The sequence below is a fragment of the Capricornis sumatraensis genome, chromosome 2 (genome assembly GCF_032405125.1).
Source record: "Capricornis sumatraensis isolate serow.1 chromosome 2, serow.2, whole genome shotgun sequence".
NCBI classification, from domain to species: Eukaryota; Metazoa; Chordata; class Mammalia; order Artiodactyla; family Bovidae; genus Capricornis; species Capricornis sumatraensis.
The window spans coordinates 65545090-65570683 of NC_091070.1; the positions used below are offsets into that span (position 1 = coordinate 65545090).

The 25594-nt window shown below is 38.1% G+C and overlaps 1 protein-coding gene and 1 pseudogene across 4 annotated transcripts in view; one reads left to right on the forward strand and one right to left on the reverse strand.

Annotated features, from left to right (window-relative positions):
- Nucleotides 1–25594, reverse strand: part of MGA (MAX dimerization protein MGA) — a 90246-nt gene extending 64652 nt beyond the window's left edge. For all 4 annotated transcript variants that reach the window (XM_068965178.1, XM_068965176.1, XM_068965175.1 and 1 more), the window contains exons 1-2: nucleotides 24531–25594; nucleotides 152–1097 (exon numbers count right to left, since the gene is read on the reverse strand). In XM_068965178.1, the coding sequence (XP_068821279.1) occupies nucleotides 152–1097; nucleotides 24531–25594 (2010 nt within the window). The remainder of the gene's footprint in view (nucleotides 1–151; nucleotides 1098–24530) is intronic.
- Nucleotides 11399–11859, forward strand: LOC138073475 (large ribosomal subunit protein eL21-like; annotated as a pseudogene).

Below are 25594 nucleotides of genomic sequence, written 5' to 3' on the forward strand. Positions count from 1 at the left end.
CCCAATATTTCAGATACTCCCTTTCCCATGCACACAGCCTCATATAATGGATGCATTCACAGTAACTACATTCTAAGATAAGTAGCAGCTAGTATACAATTCAATGGTGATTATCTGGCCTTAGAAAGAAAGCTGAAAATGACAATCTTACCTTTGATTCAAAGGAAACAAAGAGAACACCATCTACATCTTCCAGGTCAGGTTTCACATCTGGAAAGGTGCTCCCAGGGCCTGTAGGAGTGTTCTTCGTAGTAGAAGTTAAAGATCTTCCTGTGTTTTTAGGCGGCCGCCCTGCCTTAGACAGTTTCAGTTTTCGTGGCCTTCCTCTTTTTCCAGGGACATTTGGAGGGGCATTCTGATTAGCACTCACAGTCCTAGGAGCCGCTGAAATCTTAAGCATAGTTTTCTTTCTGCCCAAATCCTCTTTTCCTAAAAACGAGTCCTCAACTGAACTCTTTGAACCATCAAGTAGTTTTTCTGTGTTAACACTGTCAGATATATCAGGGTATTTCCACTGAGCTTCTTTAAGTGAGGGATATTTTTGTACCACTCTGATATCTGGTGAATGTCTTCCAAGATCATTTTCTGATTCTCTGCCTAAGCAGAAGCCAGTCTCATTAGAATTTTCAATGTACGCAGGCAAATAGTCAAATTCTGTCAACAGAGAAGATCTATCCTTCCGAGATGTGCAAAGCATGTTGTCAGGGAGCTCAGAAACCTTCACTGTGCTTTTGGTGACAGCACAGGGCTCCAGATAGACTACTGGCATCTTTCCAGCATCTAATTTGAACATTTTCGCTTTAGCAACACCTGATGGGCTATTTGGTTGCCATTTAGAAGATGGATGGTCAGCTTCTAGGTTATCAGCTTTATTGTGCCTTTTCAACTGTTTCTCTAGTATAGGATCATCATCACTGTTTGAGTATACATCTGTTTCCTCATCTGTCTCTTCCTGTTTCACAGTGACCCCTTCTGGGCACTCACCAAGTTCATATTCATAATCATCCAAAGGCTCTTCTTTAATGACAACATTGAAGTTTTCATTTGGGCTTAATGGTGACGTTACATGGGAGCCATCTTCAAAACTGTTGCCAAGGCTGGAGAGAGAGGGTAGGGAGGGTTAAAAAGGACAGAATTATCCATAAATAAGACTCAAGAAGGGATAGGTGGAAAAAGAGATTGCTGAAAACCAAGTAAAATCACATCAGATTTCAAGAGCCATTCATTAAAAAAAACAAACAACAGCACTCTGTATAATATAACAAGCTTCTCAACGGTTTACCAACATCACACTTTTACATATTCCATCAATTTCTCATGAAAAACTTATAAAACAAAGGGTAAAGTTTTAACAAGTAACTCTCATGACTAAATCAAAAAGCAAGATATGTTGTAACAGTTATTTTTCTAATAGTATTCTTCATCGCTTCTCAGCCTTTTGGCTAAGATCAACCTAACAGTATTCTTCAAATGAATTCAATTTTGAAAGTTAGCTGGCACTGATACAAGATCAAACTCTTGAAATCTACAGACTAATAAACAACTGCCAATAAAAGCAAACAAATGTCCATTATGATTAAAAATTTAAATAAACATCAGAAAGGGCCTTTCAAACAGCTCATTGATTTTTTAATTGAGATAAAATTCATACAACATAAAACATAACATTTTAACCACTTTAAAATGTACTAGCTACAAGTTTTCCCACTGCAGTCACAACGTTGCTGCCAGGTGATTTTTCAAATTGAAAACTGAAAAAGTCACTTTCAATGTAAAGAACCCAGCATTAGTTCTTCCAAAATCAAAGGGCAGAACGGAGGTAGATGAAGGCAAAGACATATAATCGGTCTAGACTTCAGTGTTTATAATTCATCAAAATTCAAATCAACTTTCTAGTTTCCCACTTTGCCTAATTCATCACTGAAAGCATATAAACTATACCAATGTACCTTGAGAACATGTTAGCATGACTCACTAACCCAATTAAAGTCACTTTATCTGTATAACTTTCATTTACCTCAAATACACAAAAGCAACAACTAAATCAATGTACCCCTTGAAAAACCGACTTGAGATCTTGGCCTCACTCAAAAATTCTTCAATAAAGGACTTCCAGTTAGAATACAGAAGTTCACAAAGAACATACAGTGACAAAACACTAAATTTAAAATTCTATTCTTTCTTTAAAGCCACTGAATACCTCTGGGTACAAAGTAAGTCTAAATCAACTGAATTCCAGAGAGGGACCAGCCATCTCCACGTGACCACAGACTACTAGTGCTTGCAACCCTGCATGGCATCTACATTGGCTGAAGTACAAATGTAGACAGAAAAAGGATGCTATAGGCAAAGAATCTTTGCTGGAACACAGAGGAACCAAACTTTTAATGCCTGAGTATGGGCAGACCAAAACCTGCCCTCAACAGAAAACAAGTCTTGCTACCATCAATTATCCTCCAGCAGACTTCTGCAGAATTCCCAGTGATGCAGAAACTTGGCCTGAAAACGGAAACTTAGTGTCACAGCGCTTAAGATTCCAGGGCCCTATCTGAAAGAAGAGCTCGATCCTACCCTTAAAACTGAGGCGAGCTAAAATTATTAAAGTAAATCATTCAGAAACTGAAGTGAGCGGAAATTTATTAAAGTAAATCATCTTGACTTGTGGTTCCCAACCTTTTTGGCACCAGGGACCTGTTTCATGAAGACAATTTTTCTGGTCCATGGCTCAGGGATCTAAACTGAAGGATAGAGAAAAAAGCAAAACATGTGTCAGAGACCTGTGGAACATATCTGATGATCTAACATATTGGTAGCAGCACTTCCAAAATGGCAGGAGAAAGAAAGGAGAAACATTTGAAGAGAAACTGAACAAAAGTATTCCCAAAGGGAAAGATTTTCATCCACAGATCCAAGAAGCTCAGCAACATCAAAAAAAAAAAAGTCATACCTAGGCACATAAAGATCAGGCAGCTGAAAAAAGACGAAGAGAAAAACCTTACAAGCAGGGAAGGAAAAAAGAACAGACCAGAAGAAAAAGGATGCTAACAGCAGACTGACTACTTGTGGGAAACCACGTAAAACAGAAGACAAGGGGATGACACCCATCGTAAAGCATTTAAAGGATCGATGCAATGTTGCAGGTTTAAAAGACGCCTTCAAAGCTAAAGCCATTTTCAGACATCTGGAAGGATTCACACGTCACAAAAAATACTACCTCCTTAGACCAAAACAACACAAGGATATTAGTTTTCACCACTTCTAATTATGTAATTTTATACTAGAGGTTCAGGCTTTCCTGGTGGCTCAATGGTAAAGAATCCACCTGCAATGCAGGAGACCTGGTTTCAATCCCTGGGTCTGAAAGATCCCCTGGAGAAGGGAATGGCACCCGGCACCCGACTCCAGTATTCTTGTCTGGGAAATACCATGGACAGAGGAGTGAGTTACAGCCTGGTGAGTCCACGGGGTCACAAGAGTAGGACACAACTTAGCAACTCAAGCACCACCACCATAGTAGAAGTTCTGCCAGGGCAATCAGGCAAGAAAAAGAAATAAAACACATCCAAACTGAAAAAGAAGTTAAAAAAAAACCTCTATTTGTGGATGACATGATCTTGTACACAGTCACACCCAGTATCTCAGGAAGACTGGTTCCAGAACTCCCCACAGATACTAAACTCTGGATATAAAACAGAAAATCCTAAGAAATCCACAAACACACACACACAAAACTAAGGGAATAAACGAGTTTGACAAGATCACAGGATCCAAGATCAACACACGCCAAAATAACTGTATTTCTACACACTAGGAACAAACATCAAAAATGAAACTGAGAAGACAACCCTATTTACAATAGAGCAACAAGAATAAACTACTTAATAAACTGAACCAAAGCACTGTAAGATTCGTATACAGAAAACTACAAAACTGTTGGGGGAAAAAAACAGAATTAAAGCCAGCCTTTAAAAAAAGGATAAATACTCCACAGTTACATACTTAGACAACCTAGTATTGGTGAGACAGCAATACTCCCCAAAAGTGAAATGCAGATTCAACACAATCCCTATCAACACCCCACCTGGGATTTTTGTAAAATAGACAAGCTGATCTTATATAATTCACATGGACAAAACAGAGACTGGTGGCTGCAAATGGTTGGGTGGGGTGGAACAGTAGATGAAGGAAAATGGGGAGTGGTCAGTCAAGGACACAGGGTTTCTTTCTTTGCTGTGGTGAAATGTTCTTACAATGACTCTAGTCATGGCTATACAATTTTGCAAATATATAAAAGTCACTGAACTTAACACTTTTAAAGGGTGAATTATATAGCAGTGAATTACATCTTCTTTTTTTAAACCAAGTTTAAAAAAAATACTAAAGGAAGTTCTTCAGACTGATAGGAAATGAACTAGTATGAAAATGAATCCAGGAATGAATGAAAAGATCCAGAAAAAATAAACATGTCACTAAAGATAAAAGACTATTTTTCCTACATTTATTTAAATGACTATTGTTGAAAACAAATAAAGTAACAATATTTGGGGGGGAACGTTATAACATATAAATAAGGACATGAACAACAAAGACATTAGCTGGTCATGAACTGTTATAATATTAATCTGATTCTACTTGATAAATTAAAAATGCACATACTTATCTCCATAACCACTGCTACAGAATGCACTGTGTCCCCTCCCAAATTCATAAACTGAAGCCCTAACCCCCAAGTGACTGTACATAGAGATAGAGTCTTGAGGAAGTAATTAAGGTTAAATGAAGTCATAAAGGTCACCTCTCTCTTTTCTACATGAGGACAAAGCTAGAAAGCAGCTGTCTACAGGTCAGGATAAGAGATCCCAACAAAACTGAACTTTATCAAAACCATTACTTGGACTTTCTAGACTCCAGAAACATGAGAAAATAAATTTTCATTGTTTAAGTCACTCAAGTCTATGGTATTTTATTATGTCAACCTAAGTAGGCTGATATAAACACTAAAAAAGCAAAACAAAAAACCAGAGGCCTAGCTAAAAAAACCAACAGGCCACATGGATGGAATTTTTTTAATTCAATCTAAATGAAAACAGGGGAAGATAATCAAAGAAGAGATGACAGAAAATACCAAGACGAAATGCTGTGCACAGACAAATTTTTCAAAAAATCAGTATCTTGGGGATTGATAAACTGTTTACAAAGGGCTTCCCTGATGGCTCCCACAGTAAAGCATCTGCCTGCAATGCGGGAGACCCAGGTTTGATTCCTGGGTTGGGAAGCTCCCCTGGAGAAGGAAATGGCAATCCACTCCAGCACTCTTGCCTGGAAAATCCCATGGATGGAGGAGCCTGATAGGCTACAGTCCATGGGGTCGCAAAGAGTCGGACACGACTGAGCAACTTCACTTTCACTTTCACTTTACAAAGGGCTAGATGTAAAAATTTTAGTCTCTGAAGTCTGTACAACCTTTACTCAACTCTACCACCACAGCATAAAAGAACCCACAGACAATACATAAAAAAGTGAATATAGTTGTGTCCCAACAAATAGACACTGAAATTGGACTTTTACATAATCTTCACACGACAAATATTACTCTTGTTTTTCCCTCAAAATCATTAAAAAATATAATAACCATATTTTTAGTTTGCACGCCATAACACCACCACCAAAAAAAATGGCAGGCTAGGTGTCATCCACAGATCTTAAGTCTTCCAATCACTGAACTGAAGTAGGCAAATTAAGACAAAAGCAAGGGAACTCCCTGGTGGTCCAGTGGCTAAGACTCCAGACTTCCAATGCAGGGGGGGCTTGGTTCAATCCCTGCTCAGGGAACTAGATCCTGCATGCCACAACTAAGACCCAGAGCAGTCAAATAAATAAATAAAAACAAAAGCAAGCAGAAAGAAGGAGCAAGTGCTGAGAAAAAAGTTCAATGAAATAGAGAACAGAGAAATTGAATTTATGAGCTGAAACCTGCCAACAAAGAAAAACTCCTTGGCTTCCCTCAAGTCTAGCAAACACATAGTGAAAAAATTCCAATCTTGCACAAACTCAGAAAATACCAGAGGCTTCAACACTTTACAACTTTGAAGAAAACAAATCCCTGAATCCAAAGTATCAGAAATAAAAATATCCTTCATGAATTCAGAGGAAAATCCTTAGTGAAATGTTGGTAAATTGAATCCAATACTAAAAACAATGTTCTTTAAACCAAGTAGTATTTATCCCAGGAATGCAAAGATGTTAGAACACTTCTAGTCCTCATTCCCACACAGCCCCCAGCCCACCATTAAAAAAAATAGTCCATATTAACAAAAAACAGGGAGAGAAAAAACAAAATCTCAATGGATACAAGAAAGTCATTTGATAAATATTCAACATTCATTCTTAACACTTAAGAAATTAGGACTGGAAGGAAACCTCTCAATGTGATACAAAGTGTTACAAAAATAGCTAAAGCCAACATGACAACAGCCAATTAACAAATACTGAATGATTTTCTTTAAAATTAGGAGACATGAATGACCACTCTCAAAATTCAGTTTCAATACAGTACTGGAAGTTAAACTGTGCAGTAAGTAAGGAAGAAAGAGAATAGTAATAAAGACTGTAAAGGAAGAAGTAAAGCTAACTTTGTTCACAGACATCGTAATTGTGTGTGCAGAAGATCCTAAACACTACAAACCAGTAAGTGAACTCAGCAAGGGCATCAAATATAAGATCACGGTACAAAAATCAACTGTATTTCTACATACTATGGTAGTTTTGAAGTTTTCACTAGGGAACATTTATTACAGTGTCATCAATACTATTGGCAAAAGAACAGACCAAAAAGTGGAATAAAAACAGTCCAAAAATAGACTCACTCATATATATAGTCATCTCATTTTCCAAGGCACCAGTGCATTTTAATGAGGAATATTTTCAATATGTTAGAACACACAGGTATCTGCATGGAAAAATATGAGTCTTGACCCCCAACTTCACGCCATATACAAAAAGTAAGCCAAGATAGGTTAGATTTAAACGTAAAAGCTAAAATAGCTTCCTCCTTTCAAAATTTTCACTTAACTGGAGAAAAGAGCTAGCTATTTCTTTATCTGTTTTTGTTTTTTAATGGCTTTATTACGTAAGTTACATAACATAAATCCCACCCATTTTATGTGACAACTCACTTATTTTTACTAAATTCATAGTTTTGCCATCACCACAATCCCATTTACTATTTTTTTGTTTTTTTTGACCACACTGCACAGCTTGTGGGATCTTAGCTCCCCAACCAGGGATTGAACCCAGGCCCTCAGAGGTGGAAGCAAGGAGTCCTAACCACGCAACTGCCAGGGAATTCCCTATTTTACCTGTTTTTAAAGGTCAGGCAAACCATTATGTCTCTCTTTTGCCCTTTCCCTTTTAATCTCAGTTTTTATGTATATCTATATATACTAATGTCATTCTCTATCAAGTAATTTAGGATTCATACTTAATGACAGTTCTTTCATTATCTTCATATTTCACAGAATGAACTTCCAACATGCAGTAAATAATCTATCTTTTTTTCATTTAGCCATATGACTTCAATTATGCTTGCAGTAACTAAGAACCTTGTGAAGCTAAATCTTGGCTGCTACCAAAATAATTGCTTTCACTTCTTCCCAGGATATTAAATCTGGTAAATTACAGAAGTTGTCAGGAAGAATCTCTCCTTATCTTCCAATAAAACCTTTATAAATAAAGCATGAATTTTTTCCTTGGCAGAAGGATTTTTGTACACCACCCTGAAGTTTCATGCTTCTAAGAAGGTGCTATACAAAAAATTTGCTACAAGATTATCTAATCAAAAATACAGCAAAATAACTGATTTGTACATGTCAATTAATCTAAAGAATTACTTTTTTATTGGCATATACAATCAATCTAACAAATAAATATGATGTATACCAGCCATTCTGAAACACACTAAAAAAGCTTTTTAGTGCTATGGATAAACTCATTCAGGCAACACTTACTGAGCTCCTATAATGTGCCAGATGCATTTTGTGGGGTGCAAGGATTTACCAAAATAAATAAAGCACAGTCCACACATTCAAGGAATTCATAAATCAATGCACAAGACAGACAAATAGACAATATTATGTCATTTAACTTAATAGATACTAAGACATATAAAGGTGCACATTAGATAAACCCATCAGATAACGACTCCCATTAAACTGGTAATTAGAGTAACAGGAAAAAGAAAACCATTGGAAAAGGGAATGTAGAGTGGAAAACAAAAGAGCTCCTGGAAACTGAAATATGATATTTACAATAAAAACATCAGTAAGCTACAAGCTAAATCAAGGAAATCTCATATAATACAGAGGAAAAAAATAAAAGACTATATAAGATAATCAATATGTCAACTATCAAGGTTTTTTTTAAAAAAAAGAAAAACATGAAAGTGAAAACATTTTCAGAGAAATATACTTCAATGTACCTAGGACCAAACAACATGAATTTCTTGTTTTGAAAAAAAATATGTTTTCTCACAATAATGAGAAGAACCACACCAATACAGAGGCTCATCATTGTGAAATTTCATAATATGAGAGATCAACAAAAGATCTTAAAAGCCTCCAAACCACCAGGAATCAAACTTCTCAACAGGAAACTGGAACCTGAAAACACATTTTCAGCAAAGAACTCTACCTTCAACCAAAATACTTATAAAGTATGAGGGCATAAGAAAGCTATTAAAAATACTAATAAAGCTATTATTCAACACGTAAAAAGTAAATTGTTGAGCGGTAAAGGAGATTACTACCTTCCTCCAAAGTGATTTTATTTAAACATTCTAAAATTTCTACATCCCATATATGCTTTCTGAGGAAATTATGAAAATGCACTAGAAAAAGTGAAAATTAAAACCAAAATGCTCCCACTTTCACCATGCCTATTTAACATAGTACGGCAAGTTGTAACTAAAACAATTAGATAAGAAAAAAATAATATCAATTCAAACTGGGAAAGGAAAAGTAGAGGTATCTCTATTGCAGATGACATGATCTTATATGCAGAAAATTCTAAATAATACACGTACACACACACAGTTAACAAATTCAGCAAGAATATAGGATACAAAATCAATATAAAGGGCCAGCTATATTTCCATACATTGTACAATACACAACATACATGAAATATGCAATTTTCTTTTTGAAAACAAAATAAGGATGAAAATGAAGAGCTGATTCTTTGAAAGATAAACCAAATCAACAAACCCTTAGCCAGACTCATCAAGAAAAAGAGAGGATCCAAAAAAAATAAAAGAGACGTAATACCTGACACTAGAGAAATATAAAGGACCATAAAGAGATTACATAACACAATTATATGGCAATAAAATGGGCAACCTAGGAGAACTGGATAATCTCCTAAAAATAATCACCTAGTACAACCTCCCAAGACTGAATCAGGAAGAAATACAAAATATAAACAGAGACCAATTACAGTTAAGTCTCCTATATATAAACCAGTTCTGTTCTAAGAGCATGTTCATAAGTCCAATTCATTCAACAAAACTAGCCTAGGGATCCAACTAACACAACTGGCTGTATAGTACTGTACCGTAATAGGTTTATAATATTTTTCATGTGCCGGCGACGGAATGAAACACCAACACTGCAGAGTGGTTTAAATCTTTATATTTTAACACTTGCTTTTTACAGCGACTTTATTTTATATCCCTTGCACAACAACCTACAGGGCAAGCTGCCAAGCACTATGATTCAGAGACTATACAGTGTGCAGGCGCAGGGCGAGATAACCTTTACCTTGACTTATTTACTGCAGCTAAGACTTTGTTTTGGGGAACTTTTTTATCAACTTAGAATCCGTTTTGTCCCAGGGTCTGTTCCTTTTGAGGAATCAGAGAAACATCCTTGTGTGCAAGAAATGTTCTTTTCCCACAGGAACAAACAGGATTCTTAGCTGAACATCTCGTTTGCAAGAATGTTCAGCTCAGGTTGAGAGTCTCGTTTGCAAGCACTTCTCAACCTTCCTTAAACCTAGTTCCCTACACTGGGCAGAACATCTCGTTTGCAAGAATGTTCAGCCCTGGTTGAGAGTCTCGTTTGCAAGCACTTCTCAACCTTCCTTAAACCTAGTTCCCTACACTGGGCAGAACATCTCGTTTGCAAGAATGTTCAGCCCTGGTTGAGAGTCTCGTTTGCAAGCACTTCTCAACCTTCTTTATACCTTGTTCCCTACATTCATGTCCCATCACTTCACGGCAAATAGATGGGGAAACAATGGAAACAGTGACAGCCTTTATTTTCTTGAGCTCCAAAATCACTGCAGATGGTGATTGCAGCCATGAAGTCAAAAGATGCTTGCTCCTTGGAAAAAAAGCAATGACAAACCTAGACAGCATATTCAAAAGCAGAGACATTCCTTTGCCGACAAAGATCCGTCTAATCAAAACTATGGTTTTCCCAGTAGTCATGTATGGATGTGAGAGTTGGACTATAAAGAAAGTTGAGGGCCAAAGAATTGATGCTTTTGAACTGTGGTGTTGGAGAAGACTCTTGAGAGTCCTCTGAACTGCAAGGAGATCCAACCAGTCCATTCTAAAGGAGATCAGTCCTGGGTGTTCACTGGAAGGACTGATGCTAAAGCTGAAACTCCAGTACTTTCGAACCTCATGTGAAGAGTTGACTCACTGGAAAAGATCCTGATGCTGGAGGGATTGGGGGCAGGAGGAGAAAGGGACGACAAAGGATGAGATGGCTGGATGGCATCACTGACTCGATGGATGTGAGTTTGGGTGAACTCCAGGAGTTGGTGATGGACAGGGAGGCCTGGTGTGCTGCAATTCATGAGGTCACAAAGAGTGGGACACGACTGAGCGACTGAATTGAACTGAACAGTAAAACAGCTGGCATACAGGGGCTAGCATCGAGTAAACAGGCAAGAAGAGTTATTGACTAGAGGAGGGAAGGAGGTGTAAGATCGTAGAGCTGAAAGATTTTCAGCAATAGAAGATGGAGGGTAAGCTGCAACTTCACTCAAATCAGATACTGACAGAATACACATTTGCATTTTTGAAAGTTTACAACTGACTGGTTTGTATGTAGGGGACTTACTGTACCAATGATAAAACTGAATCAGTAATTTAGAAGACTCCCAAGAAATTAAAGTCCACGACCAGATGGCTTCACAGGTGAATCCTACCAAATTAACAATTAACAACTATTTTTCTCAAAACATTCCAAAACATCTATGAGCAACGAATGCGTCTGAACTTCTACTACATCAGCATTACCCTGATACCAAAATCAAAGACATCACCACCCCCAAAAAATAAAAAAATACTACAGACCGCTTTTCGGCCAGAATCGCCATCTTCCAGTAATTCACCAAAATGACCAACACAAAGGGAACGAGGAGGGGCACCCGCAACATGTTCTCTACGTCTTTTAGAAAACACGGAACTGTTCCTTCGGCCACATACATGTGAATCTACGAGAAGGTAGATATCAAGGGAATGGGTACTGTTCAAAATGGAATGCCCCACAAATGTTACCATGGCAAAACTGGGAGATCTACAATGTTACTCAGCATGGTGCTGGCATCATTGTAAACAAACAAGTTAAGGGCCAGATTCTTGCCAAGAGAATTAATGTGCATATTGAGCATATTAAGCACTCTAAGAGCCGAGACAGTTTCCTGAAACATGTGAAGGAAAATGATCAGAAAAAGAAGTAAGCCAAAGGAAAACAGACTTGGGTTCAGCTGAAGCGCCAGCCTGCTCCACCCAGGGAAGCACACTTCGTGAGGACCAATGGAAAGGAACCCTAAGTGTTGGAGCCCATGGCCTGATAGGTGTAAAAATAAAGACCTGGACTGTAAAAAAGAAAAAACTACAGACCAGTATCACTTATGAACATAAATGAAAAAGTCCTCAACAAAATATGAGCAAAACATATTCAACAATACATTAAAAGAATAAGCCTTGATAAAGTGGGATTTTATCCCAGAGATGCAAAGATGGTTCAATATCTACAAATCAATCTGGCAATACCATGTTACCAAACTGAAGGAAAAAAATCACATCATCTCAATAAATGCAGAAAAAGCTTTTGACAAAATTCAAATTCCACTTATCATAAAACCTATCAACAAAGTAAGTATAGAGGGAACATAACTCAACATAATAAAGCCCATTATGACAAATACATCATACTCAATGGTGAAAAGCTGAAAGCACTGCCTGTAAGATTAGGAACAAGACAAGATGCCTGCTCTCAGCACATTCCCGTCTGATTCCTTTGGCTAGGACTTCCAATATTAACTGAATAAAAGAAGGAAAAAAAAACAGAGTAGGAAGTAAAACTCACTGTTTGCAGGTGACATACTACTGCTATATACAGAAAACCCAAAAGACACCAACAAAAACCTACTAGAACAAATGAATGATTCTGTTAAGCTACAGGATACAAAATTAAAACACAGAAATCTGTTGCACTTCTATACACTAACAAAAAGCTATCAGAAAGAGAAACTAAGGAATCAATCTCATTTACAACTGCATCAAAAAGAAATAAGATACCCAGGAATAAATCTAGGAAGTAAAAGATCTCTACTCAGAAAACTGTAAGACAATGATGAAAATAACTGAGACAACAAGAAATGAAAATATATACTGTGCTCAGACTGGAAGAATTAATATTGTTAAAATGACTATACTACCCAAGATAGTCTACAGATTAAGTGCAATCCCTACCAAAATACCAATGGCATTTTTCACAGAACCAAAACAAACTACTCTAAATTTGTATGAAAATCCAAAACAGCCTAACTACCCAAAACAACACTAAGAAAGAAGAACAAACTAGAGGTACCATGCTCCCTGATTTCAAACAGACTACAAAGCTATAGTCACCAAAATAATATAATACTTGCACAAAAGTAGACACAGACGGATGAAACAGAATACCCCAGAAATGAACCCACATTTACATGGGCATTTAATCTACAACATAGGAGAAAAGAATATACAATGAGGAAAAGACAGCCTTCTCAATAAATAGTGTAAGGAAAACTGGACAATTACATGCAAAAAAATAAAACTGGACTTTTTCATATGATATACAAAAATAAACTCAAAAGTGGATTGAAGACTTAAAAGTAAGACTTGACATCATAAAACTCCTAGAAGAAAATGTAAGTAGTATTAACAATGCTTTTATCAGTCTTAGCAATATTTTGAATATGTCTCCTAAGGCAAGGAAAACAAAAACAGACAAATGGCAATAACCAAACTAAAAAGCTTGTCCACAAGGAAGGAAAACACCAACAAAAGAAAAGACTGCCTACTGAATGAAGATATATGCAAACAATTATTTAACAAAGTGTTAATGTACAAAACATATAAAAATCCATTTAACTCAACATCAAAAAAACAATCTTATCATGAAATGGACGGAGAACCTAAACAGACATTTCTCCAGAAAAGACATACAAATGGGCAACAGGTACATGAAAAGATGCTCAACATCACTCATCACCAGGGAAATGCAAATCAAAACCATAATGAGGACTTCTCTGTTGGTCCAGTGGTTAAGAACCTACTTGCCAATGCAGGGGACACAGGTTCAATCCCTGTTCCCAGAAGAGTCCACATGCCGCCAAACAGCTAAACCTATGTGCCACAACTACTGAGTTTGCGTGAGACAACTACTGAAGGCCCACAGGCCCTAGGGCTCAAGCTCTGCATCAAGAGAAGACATAGCAATGAAAAGCCTGTGCACCACAACCAACGAGTAACCCCCACTCATTGTAACTAGAGAAAGCCCATGTACAGCAACAAAGACCCAGTGCAACCAGAAATAAATAAAACCACAATGAGCTAAGAGCTTCCCTCAAAGCTCAGGTGGTAAAGAATCTGCCTGCAATTAGGAGATCCAGGTTCAATTCCCAAGTTGTGAAGATCCCCAGGAGAAGACAATGGCAACCCACTCCAGTATTCTTGCCTGGAGAATTCCAAGGACAGAGGAGCCTGGCAGGCTATAGTCCATGGGGTCGCAAGAGTCGGACACGACTTAGCGACTAAAGAGCGAGAGAGACAATGAGCTATTACCTTACCTGTCAAAATAGTATTATCAAAAAGACAACAGATAATCAGTGCTGGAGAGAATGTGGCAAAAAGGGAACCCTCAGGCACTGTTGGTAGGTATGTAAGCTGGTGCAGCCACTATGGAAAACAGTATCGAGGTTCTTCATGAAATTAAAAATAAAACTGCCGTAGCAACTACCAAGCAATTCCACTTCTGGGTACTTTTCAAAGAAACTAAAAACACTAATTCAAAAAGACAAATGCACATCTGTGTTCACAGCAGAATTATTCACAATAACTAAGAAATGGAAGCAATCTAAGTGTTCATCAATAGGTTAATGGATAAAAAAGATGATAGATAAATATTAGCCACAAAAAAAAAAAGAATGAAATCTTGCCATCTGCAACAACATGGATGGACGTAGAGGATATTGTGCTAAGTGAAAGAAGTCAGACGTAAAAAGACAAATATTTCATGATTTCACTTATACGTGGAATCTTAAAAAAAAGAAGAAATGAACAAATATAACAAAATGGAAACAAGAGTCATAAATCTAGAGAACCAGACGGCTACCAGAGGAGGAGAAGTAAAGGTAATAAATGAAATAGGTGAGGAAAATTAAGAGGTACAAACTTCTAGTCACAAAGTAAATGAGTCACAGGAATAAAACGTATAGTGCAGGAAATACTGCCAATAATAATGTAATATATATTAATCCACTATTAATGCAATATATACAAATGTAAAATTACATTATGACAAATGATAACAGATTTATCATGGTGATCACTTTGTAATGTACACAAATACCAAATCACCCTATGTTACACACCAGAATGAACAGTACTGTAGGTCGATTATACTTCAATAACACTCGGAAAAAGAGATCAGATTTGTGGTTACTGGGGGCAGGGGAATGGGAAACTGGATGATGGCGGTGGAAAGGTATAAACTTCCAATATAAAATAAGTAAGTACTAGGTTTATAATGCACAACGTGATTGATATAATTAACACTGCTGCTGCTGTTGCTGCTAAGTCGCTTCAGTCATGTCCGACTCTGTGCGACCCCATGGACGGCAGCCCACCTGGCTCCTCTGTCCACAGGATTCTCTAGGCAAGAGTACTGTACTGGGTTGCCATTTCCTTCTCCAAATTAACATTGCTATATGTTATATATTAGTCACTGAGAAAGTATATCCTAAGAGTTCTCACCACAAGCCCTGCCTCAAAATAATCTCCGCTCCCAAACCAAGCATCTGAAGACAAAGTCTGCATATAGCTAAAAACCATTTTCAGGTAGAAGACAATGCTATTTCTTGGAGCATGCACATCAAGTTGTTTTTTTTTTCTCTTCAGTAACAGAGACATTTATGCATTCATAAATCTGAACCATTTTCTTAACTCTTAAGATCAGAATCTTAAGACTTAGATGGGGAAACAGTGACAGATTTTATTTTCTTGGGCTCCAAAATCATTGCTAATGCTGACTGCAGCCATGAACTTAAGACGCTTGCTCCTTGGATGAACTTTGCCTACAAAGGTCCACATAGTCAAAGCTATGGTTTTCCAGTAGTCATGTACAGATGTGAGAGCTGGACAATAAAAAAGGCTGAACACCAAAGAACTGATGCCTTCAAAACTGTGGTGCTGGAGAAGACTCTTTAGAGTCCCTTAAACAGCAAGGAGATCAAACCAGTCAATCCTAAAGGACATCAGTCCTGAATATTCTTTGGAAGGACTGATACTGAAGCTGAAGCTCCAATACTTTGTTCACCTGATGTGAAGAACTGACTCACTGGAAAAAGACCCTAATGCTGGGAAAGGTTGAAGGCAAGAGGAAAAGGGGATGACAGAGGATGAGATGGTTAGATGGCATCACTGACTCAGTGGACGTGAGTTTGAGCAAACTCCAAAAGATGGAAGTACAGGCAAGCCTGGCATGCTGCAGTCCATGGGGTCGCCAAGAGTTGGACACAAAAGAGCAACTGAACAACACATGACACCAAAAACTACTGTCTGTAAGAAATACACGACTCCTTCACCTAACAAACTCCTTCTCACCTCGGCCTCCAAAGCAGTCTTAAAAGTAAATTCTCTATCACCCAAGGATAGATTAAACTGCATTTGGATAATGAGAGTGAAAATAGTGGTGCTGCCATAAAACTCCTAGAAGAAAACACAGGCATTACATTCTCTGACATAAATCCTATTAGTGTTTTATTATGTCAGTTTAAAGCAATAAAAATAAAAGCAAAACTAAACAAATGGGACCTTTGTTTATTAACTTAAAAGCTTTTGTACAGCAAAGGAAACTATAAATAAAAAGAAAAGACAAATACAGAAAATATTTGCAAGTGATGTGACCAAAAAGGGCTTAATTTCCAAAACATACAAACAGCTCATACAACTCAGTAACAAAAACAAGCAACCCAATCGAAAGACAGGCAGTAGATCTAAATAGACATTTCTCCAAAGAAAACATACAGATGGCCAAGAGGGACATGAAAAGATACTCAGCATCACTAATTATTAGAGAAATGCAAATCAAACCACAGTGAGATACCACCTTACACTGGTCAGAATAGCCATCAATAAAAGGTCTACAAACAACAAATGCTGGAAAGAATGAGGGAGAAAAGAGAACCCTCCTATCCTATTGGTGGGAATGTAAATTAGTGCAGCCACTATGAAAACCAAGATGGAGGTTCCCCCAAAAAGCTAAAAACAGAGTTGCCACAAGATCCAGCAATCCCACTCCTGAGTATGTATCTATACAAAACTATAATCCAGAAAGATACATGCACCCTAAGATCATCATAGTAGCACTATTCATAATAGCCAAGATATGGAAACAATCTAAACATCAAATGACAGATGAATGGATAAAGAAAATGTGGTACATATATACAATGGAATATATATATATACACACACACACACACTCAGCCATTAAAAAAAAAGAACAATAATGCCATCAGTCGCAACATGAATGGACCTAGAGATTACCACACTAAGTGAAGTCAGAAAGAGAAAGACAAATACCATAAGATATCACTTACATTAAGGAATCTAAAATATGATTGGGCTTCCCTGGTGGCTCAGCTGGTAAAGAATCCACCTGGAACGTGGGAGACCTGGGTTTGATCCCCAGGTTGGGAAGATCCCCTGGAGAAGGGAAAGGCTACCCACTCCAGTATTCTGGCCTGGAGAATTCCATGGACTATGCAGTGCATGGGGTCACAAAGAGTCAGACACGACTGAGTGACTTTCACTTTCATGTTCACATGAGGAATCTAAAATAGGACACAAATGAACTTATTCACAAAGCAGACTTACAGACATATAAAACAGACTGTAGTTGCCAAGGGGACAGTGGGATACTGGAGGGATGGTTTGGCAGTTGGGGATTAGCAGAAGCAAACTATTATATTATATACGACATGGATAAACCCCACAGTACCGCTATACAGCACTATATATTCCATGTCCTGTGATAAAACATGATGAAAAAGAATATATTTGTAACTGAATTGCTTTGCTGTACAACAGAAATTAATAAGACACTGTAAGCCAACTGTACTTCAATAAAATATTTTTTTTTAAATATTGGTGTTGAAATGTTTAAAACACGTATTGGGTAATCAAGATGATTAGACAGTGACTGGACAATCAAATATTATAGATGGCATCCACTAGTTGCAACTGCAATATATATACAGACACACACACCACAGTGAAAAGTATAAACTGAAAAACATTTTCTCTTGATAGGAAGAAAGAAAAACCTGTATGCTGCCTGAGTAACATCCACTTCACCTGCTAACAACCCTTAGAAAACAGCAAAGAACTAACTTGCCCATAAACAAGTCAAGGAGAGCTCATGAATGTGGGGATTCCATAGTAGCTATTAATGGAATATGAATTAAGTGAGAAAAATAAAGTAGAAGTATTGGGCTGGGATGTACTTCTGCCAAACTTGGATTTTAACATTGAAATAAAGCAAATTTTCAGTAGCAAATGTAAGGAGATTAGAAACAGCCACTAGGTCCTAACAAAGTAAAGAGCTAAACAGACTGAAAAGTCAGTAATTATTTTGAATCCATAAGAGACAGTACAAACTGCTGAAACAGACACGTAAATACAGGGGATCATGGTTTAATGGAGCAGTAACTGACAACAGACTCCACCTTGGGAACAAGTGCCAGGGTAGAAAAACCTGAACTGTAACTGACAAATTGCTGGATGCTCAGTGTTAGACAGCCTGAGTTTAAAACTCTAGGGATGCCCAGTTATAGGGGGCTCCCACATTTCTGGAAGTTTTCCTCTAGGAGCTAGATCAGATCTCACAGTAAGTATCAGCTCATGAGAAATATCCTGGGGTGCAGGTGGCTCGGAGGGGTGGTCTGTTACTTTTAACAACTAAGCCTAATCTCTAGAAATGAGTTAACCACGGTCTAACTTGGTTGGGTTTTATCAGAGCCTAACTGACCTGGGGAAAGGGAAATTATCCAACTCCAGCCTACCAGAGCCAATCCTGTCCAACCTAAGGGGGCAAAGAGAGATATGAGAAGCACCTGTGAAGTTCACAGTCCAGAGGCACAGACTCATTTAAAAACTGAAAACTAATCACAGAACTAAAAAAACACTTCCCTTTCCCTCACATTGATGCCTTACCACAACATTATTCAAAGCCTATTATATAAAACACTTCCTTTTACCTAACATATCCTGTCTAAAAGACATAAAAAATTACAACACATACTAAAAAGCAAAAAAAAAACACAACTTGAAGACAGAGCAACCATCAAAATTATCATACTGGAATGTTTAAATTTAAACAGATTGGGAATTTAAAACTGATTAACATGCTAAGAATTCTAATAAATAAAGTAGACCACATGGGGGCTTCCCACGTGGCTCAGTGGTAAAGAATCTGCCTGCAGTGCAGGAGACTCGGGTTCAACCCCTGGGTTGGGAAGATCTCTGGAGGAGGAAATGGCAACTCACTCCAGTATTCTTGCCTGGAGAATTCCATGGACAGAGGAGCCTGGCAGGCTATGGCAAGAACAGATGTGCAATGTAAGCAGAGAAATGAAAATCCTAATAGAGAAGCAAAAAGAGACACTAAAGATCAAAACCAGAAATGGGCAAGAAACAGCAAGGACCTAACAGAAGTTAAGAGGTGACAAGAATATATATAAGAACTATACAAAAAAGGTCTTAATGACCCAGATAACCACAATGCTGTGGTTACGCACCGTGAGCCAGACATCCTAGAGTGTAAAGTCAAGTGGGCTTTAGGAAGTATCACTAGGAACAAAGCTAGTGGAGGTAATGGAATTCCAGCTGAGTTATTTAAAATCCTACCAGATGATGCTGTTCAAGTGCTGCTCTTAATAGGTCAGCAAATTTGGAAAATTCAGCAGCGGCTACTGGACTGGAAAATGGAAAAGGGCAGTTTTCATTCCAATCCCAAAGAAAGGCAATGCCAAAGAATGTTCAAACTATCATACAACTGTGCTCATTTCACATACTAGCAAAAAGTATGAAAAGTCTTAACCACTCAGTCATGTCTGACTCTTTGAGACCTCAAGGACTGTATAGCCCACCAGGCTCCTCTGTCCATGGAATTCTCCAGGCAAGAACAGTGGAGTGGGTAGCCATTCCCCTCTCCAGGGGATCTTCCCGAACCAGGGATTGAACCCAGGTCCTCTGCACTACAGGCAGATTCTTTACCATCTGAGCCACAAGGAAGGACCACATGTAGCAAGGTAATGCTCAAAATCCTTCAAGCTAGGCTTCAAAAGTACATGAACCAGAAACTTCCAGATGGAAGCTGGATTTAGAAAAGGCAGAGGAACCAGACATTACATTGCCAGCATCCTTTAGATCTTAGAAAAATCAAAACAATTCTGGAAAAACATCTACTTCTGCTTTACTGACTACACTAAAGCCTTTGACTGTGTGGATCACAACAAACGGTGAAAAATTAAAGAGATGGCGATACCAGACCACCTTTCCTGCCTCCTGAGAAACCTGTATGCAAGTCAAGAAACAACAATTAAAACCAGACATGACACAATGGACTGGTTCAAAATTGGGAAAGGAGCGCATCAAGGCTGTATACTATCACCCTGCTTATTTAATTTTTATGCAGAGTACATCACGTGAAATGCTAAGCTGGATGAATCACAAACTGGAATCAAGACTGCCAGGAGAAATATCAATAACCTCAGTTAAGAAGATGATACCATTCTAAAGGCAGAAAGCAGAGGAACTAAAGAACCTCTTGCTGAGGGTGAAAGAGGAGAGTGAAAAGCTGGTTTAAAACTCAATATTCAAAAAACTAAGATCATGGCATCCGGTCCCATCACTTTGTGGTAAACAGATGGGGAAAAGTGGAAACAGTGACAGATTTTCTTGGGCTCCAAAATCACTGTGGACAGTGACTACAGCTATGAAATTAAACTTGCTCGTTGGAAGAAAACCTATGACAAACCTAGACAGCATATTAAAAAGCAGAGACATCACTTTGCCAACAAAGGTCCATAAAGTCAAAGTTTTAGTTTTTCCAGTAGTCATGTACCAATGTGAGGGTTGGACCATGAAGGAGGCTGAGTGCCAAAGAATTGATGATTTCCATTTTTGGTGCTGGAGAAGACTCTTGAGAGTCCCTTGGACAGCAAGGAGATCAAACCAGTCAATCCTAAAGGAAAACAACCCTGAATATTCATTGGAAGGACTGATGCTGAAGCTGAAGCTCCAACACTTTGGCCACCTGATGTGAAGAGCTGAAGATGGAAAAGCCCCTGATGCTGGGCAAAAGAAGGGGGCAGCAGAGGATGAGATGGTTAGATAACAGCACCAACTCAATGGACATGAATCTGAGCAAACTCCAGCAAATAGTGAAGGACAGGGAAGCCTGACGTGCTGCAGTTCATGGAGTTGAAAAGGGTCGGACATGACTTAGTGACTGAACACCACCAGCCATTCATGATAAAAACTCTCAGTGAACTAGCAAATAAAAGGGAACTTTCTCAACTTAAATTAGAAACTTTCCCACTAAGATAGGAAAAAAGGAAAAGATGTCCGCTCTCATCAATCCTTTTCAGCATCTTACTGGAAGTCCTAGTGAATGCAATAAAAGGAAATAAAAGTAATACAGATTTGAGAAAAAGAAATAAAACTATCTTTGTTCACAAATGACATGATCATCTAGGTAGAAAATGTCAAAGAATCCCCAAAAAACTTCTGGAACTAATAAGCTACAGAATATGAGGGTAAAGTACAAAATTCAAACATTTTCCTATGTATCAACAAAGAACAAGTGGAAAACACAGTACCATTTACATTATCACTCCCCAAAAGTGAATACTTAGTTATAAATCTAATATATACAAGATCTATATGGGGGAAATGAAAATACACTGATGAAAAAAATTAAAGAACTAAATAAATGGAGAGGTAGTCAATGTTCATGAACAGGAAGACTCAATACAGTTAAGATGTCAGTTCTTCCCAACTTGATCTATCGATTCAATGCAAGCATAATCAAAATCCCTGCAAGTTATTTTGTGAATATGGTTGAACTGATTCTCAAGACTATATAGAGACGAAAAAGACCCAGAATAGCCAACACATATTGAAAACAAAGTTGGAGAGCTGACACTGCCCAAATTCAAGACTTTCTTAAAAAGCTACAGTAATCAAAACGGTGTAGTACTATTACAAGAACAGACTAACAGAGGTCAAGGGAATAGACTGCTGCTGCTGCTAAGTCGCTTCAGTCGTGTCCGACTCTGTGCGACCCCATAGACGGCAGCCCACCAGGCTCCCCCGTCCCTGGGATTCTCCAGGCAAGAACACTGGAGTGGGTTGCCATTTCCTTCTCCAATGCATCAAAGTGAAAAGTGAAAGTGAAGTTGCTCAGTCGTGTCCGACTCTTAGCGACCCCATGGACTGCAGCCTACCAGGCTCCTCGGTCCATGGGATTTTCCAGGCAAGAGTACTGGAGTGGGGTGCCATAGCCTTCTCCGAGAGCCCACAAAGACACTCAAGTAGAGCCAACTGATCTTAGACAAAGAAGCAAGGACAGTATCAGAGCAGAGAGTCTTCTCAGTGCTGAAATAGCAGGACATCCACATACAAAAATATAAATGACTCTCAACACAGACCTTCCAACTTTCACATAAATTAATTCGAAATGGATCATAAACCAAAATGTAAAACACAAAATTTTAAGAATCCTAAAAGATAACCTAAGAGAAAATCTACATGACCTTAAATATGGCAATGACTTCTTAAGATACAAAATCAAAGGCATGATCCATGAAAGAAATCACTGATAGGCTGAACTTCATTAAAATAATAAACTTCTGCTTTGTGAAAGACAACATCAAGAGAATGAACAGACAGACCACAAACTGGGAAAAAATATTTGCAAAAGCATGTTATTCAAAACATACAAAGAAGTCTGAGGACAACAGTAAAACAATCTGATTAGAAAATAAGCCAAAGACCTTTACAGATATCAAAGAAGATATACAGATGGCAAATAAGCATATGAAAAGATACACCACATCATGTCATCAGGGAAAGGCAAATTTAAACAAGATACTACTACACACCTATTAGAAAGGCCAAAATCCAGAAAGCTGACAATGCTGACAAGGATGCAGAGCAGCAAGAACTCTTATTCACTGCAAAATGGCAAGGCCACTTTAGAAGAGTTTGGCAATTTCTCATAAACCTAAACATACTGTCACCAGGACTTCCCTGGTGGTCCACTGGCTAAGACTCCATGTTTCCAACATAGGGGGATCAGATTTGATCCCTGGTCAGGGAACCAGATCCCACATACTGTAACTGAAGACTTCACACACCACAACTAAAGATCCGGCATGCCACAATGAAGATGGAAGATCCCGTGTGCCATAACTAAGACAGGGGGCAGCCAAATAAATAAAAAAACAAACAAATAAATAAACAAACATGTTGTTACCATCCAGTCTTGAAACCATGCTCCTTGGTATCTATTCAAATGGACATTAGACTTGGACACAGCTGTTCATGGCAGCTTTATTCGTAACTGCCAAAACTGAGATGCAACTAAGATGTCCTTCAAGAGATGAATGAATAAATTAACTGATACAACCAAACAAAAAAAATGTGCTATCAAGTCATGAATAGACATGAAGAAACTTTATATACATATTACTAAGTGAAAGAAGCCAAGTTGAAATAGCTACATCATTGTATGATTCCAGATATAAGACATTCTGGACAAGGCAAAGCTATGAGACAACAAAAAGATCAGAGGTTGCCAGAGGTGAGGGGAACAGGAGATTAACAGGTAGAACATGGAGGATTTTTAAGGCAATGAAAATACTCTGTATGATACTATTTTGGTGGATACATGTCTTTACATTATTTGTCCAAACCCACAGAATGTGTATCACCAAGAGTGAATCTTCATGCAATCTATGGACTTTTGAGTGATTATGACGCACCAACATAGGTTCATCAATTATAAACAAATGCACCATTTTAGTGGTGGATGCTGATAATGGGAATGGCTATGTATGTGTGGGGACAGAAGTTATAATGGGAAATATTTAAACTTTGCTCTCGATTTTATTGCAAACCTAAAATTGCTCTTAAAAAAATAAAGCCTTCAATAAAAATAAATAACACAAGTACAAATTTAAAAAGTGCAACAGTGTATCTTGTTATTTTAACATGTAATAACCTTCAGCTTGTTTTTAGTCAGGAAATTTATGGATCAAGATGTCCATAGGGAAAAAAATTCTTATTTATTTAGCTGTGCTGGGTCTTAGATGCAGCATGCAGGATCTTTAGTTGCAGCATGTGGTATCCAGTTCCCTGACGAGGGATTGAACGTGGACCTTCTGCACTGGAAGCATGGAGTCTTAGCCACTGAACCACCAGGTAAGTCCTAGGAAACTCTTACATACTAGATGTAAGTTAGTTTACTTTCAATTTCTTCTGAGCCACATTGGATAAGTCTTGCTTCAGTTATGATTTGGGGGTCATTCTTTTCCCTTCTCCAATTAATCAAGAGTTGTCTATATATACTGTATACAAACTATACTTTAATACTTTTTAAAAGCTGTCTATATATTAACAAGGAATAAACATGTATGATTAACAAAAGTCTAAATCTAAAAATCTAAGGTTCCCACTGGGATAAGTCATCTGATTTGCCTACAATTCTAGATTGTGAACCCAACGGATATTCATTACAGAAAAATGAACTATCATTTTGCAGAATTGAAAAGCAACTATTACTTCACAAATGTGGGGTATTTTATAGTGGCTTGCATTATTAATACCTAAAGTCAGAAGTCCACATAACCAATATTTTAAATTCAAATCTTCCTTTTACCTCTAAGAACAGAAAATTGTTACCTACCTTTCAGAAACCTCTTGCTTCAACTGAGGGACTTCATCAAGTGCTGAATCAATATCCATGAAACCAAGAAAATCTCGCTTTATATTAAGGGAAGGCTTCTCCAAACCCTTGCCTGATGTTTCCTGACCCCTTGATAAAGGATCCAAATCTGTTAGCTGCATCTCTGACCCCTCACCTTCTGTAAGACGGACCCGTTGACCAGGAGAACTGGGAACACTGTTCCCTTCTTGGTCAGAGCTGTTCTTTTGCTTTCCATCTCTCTGAGGCTTACTATTCAGCCCATCATCCCGGAAGCCTTTAGCAAATGGATTGTAATCTATTTTCAACTGGGTAATTTGAATGTTTTGATAAGCTGTTACTGCAAAGAATTCAGTCTGTGGGAAGGTAAAAGTGTGGACACCAGGGCCATTTAATTGTATCACTTCAGTAGCCTTTTCTGCAGGCACCAAGTGAAGCCGCGGCAAGTAGCGATGCATAGAGTGCAAGATAATATGCCCTTCTTGGTCCAGTGTATTGTTTGTAAGTTTGAGTTTGTAGAAAGACACTGGTTGATGCATCCAATAATGACCTGTGGAAGGAGATTCTGGATGAATAAAAACCCTCCCCAAAATATGGGGCTCAGCCTTCCCACTGGGCTCCCACCAGCGACCGTTCCATTTATAACGGTGATTATCCACAGGAGATATATCCATGACAAGGATATATTTCATATTTGAATCTAAACCTGTTATCCAATAACGACAGTAAGGAAACATGCGTCTCCCCTGCTTCGTCAGAATCATCTCTGTGCTTCGATGATAGAATTCGTTCCACATACTATTGTTATCCAAAGTGACAGTGATTCCTCCTACAGTACAATCAGCTGGGAGGCAAATCTTTCCTTTAGATTTTCCTGGTGATGACACACTGCCAGCCAAAGCACAGGCATCCCGATTAGTAACCAAAATTCCTTGATCAGTTTTGCCATTTCCTGGCTGTTTCAGGATGACAAAGAAGGTAGGTGCTGCTCCTGGCACTGTCCCACCATCTTGATTAGCCAAGATAATCTGCTGTTTCTCCTCCAT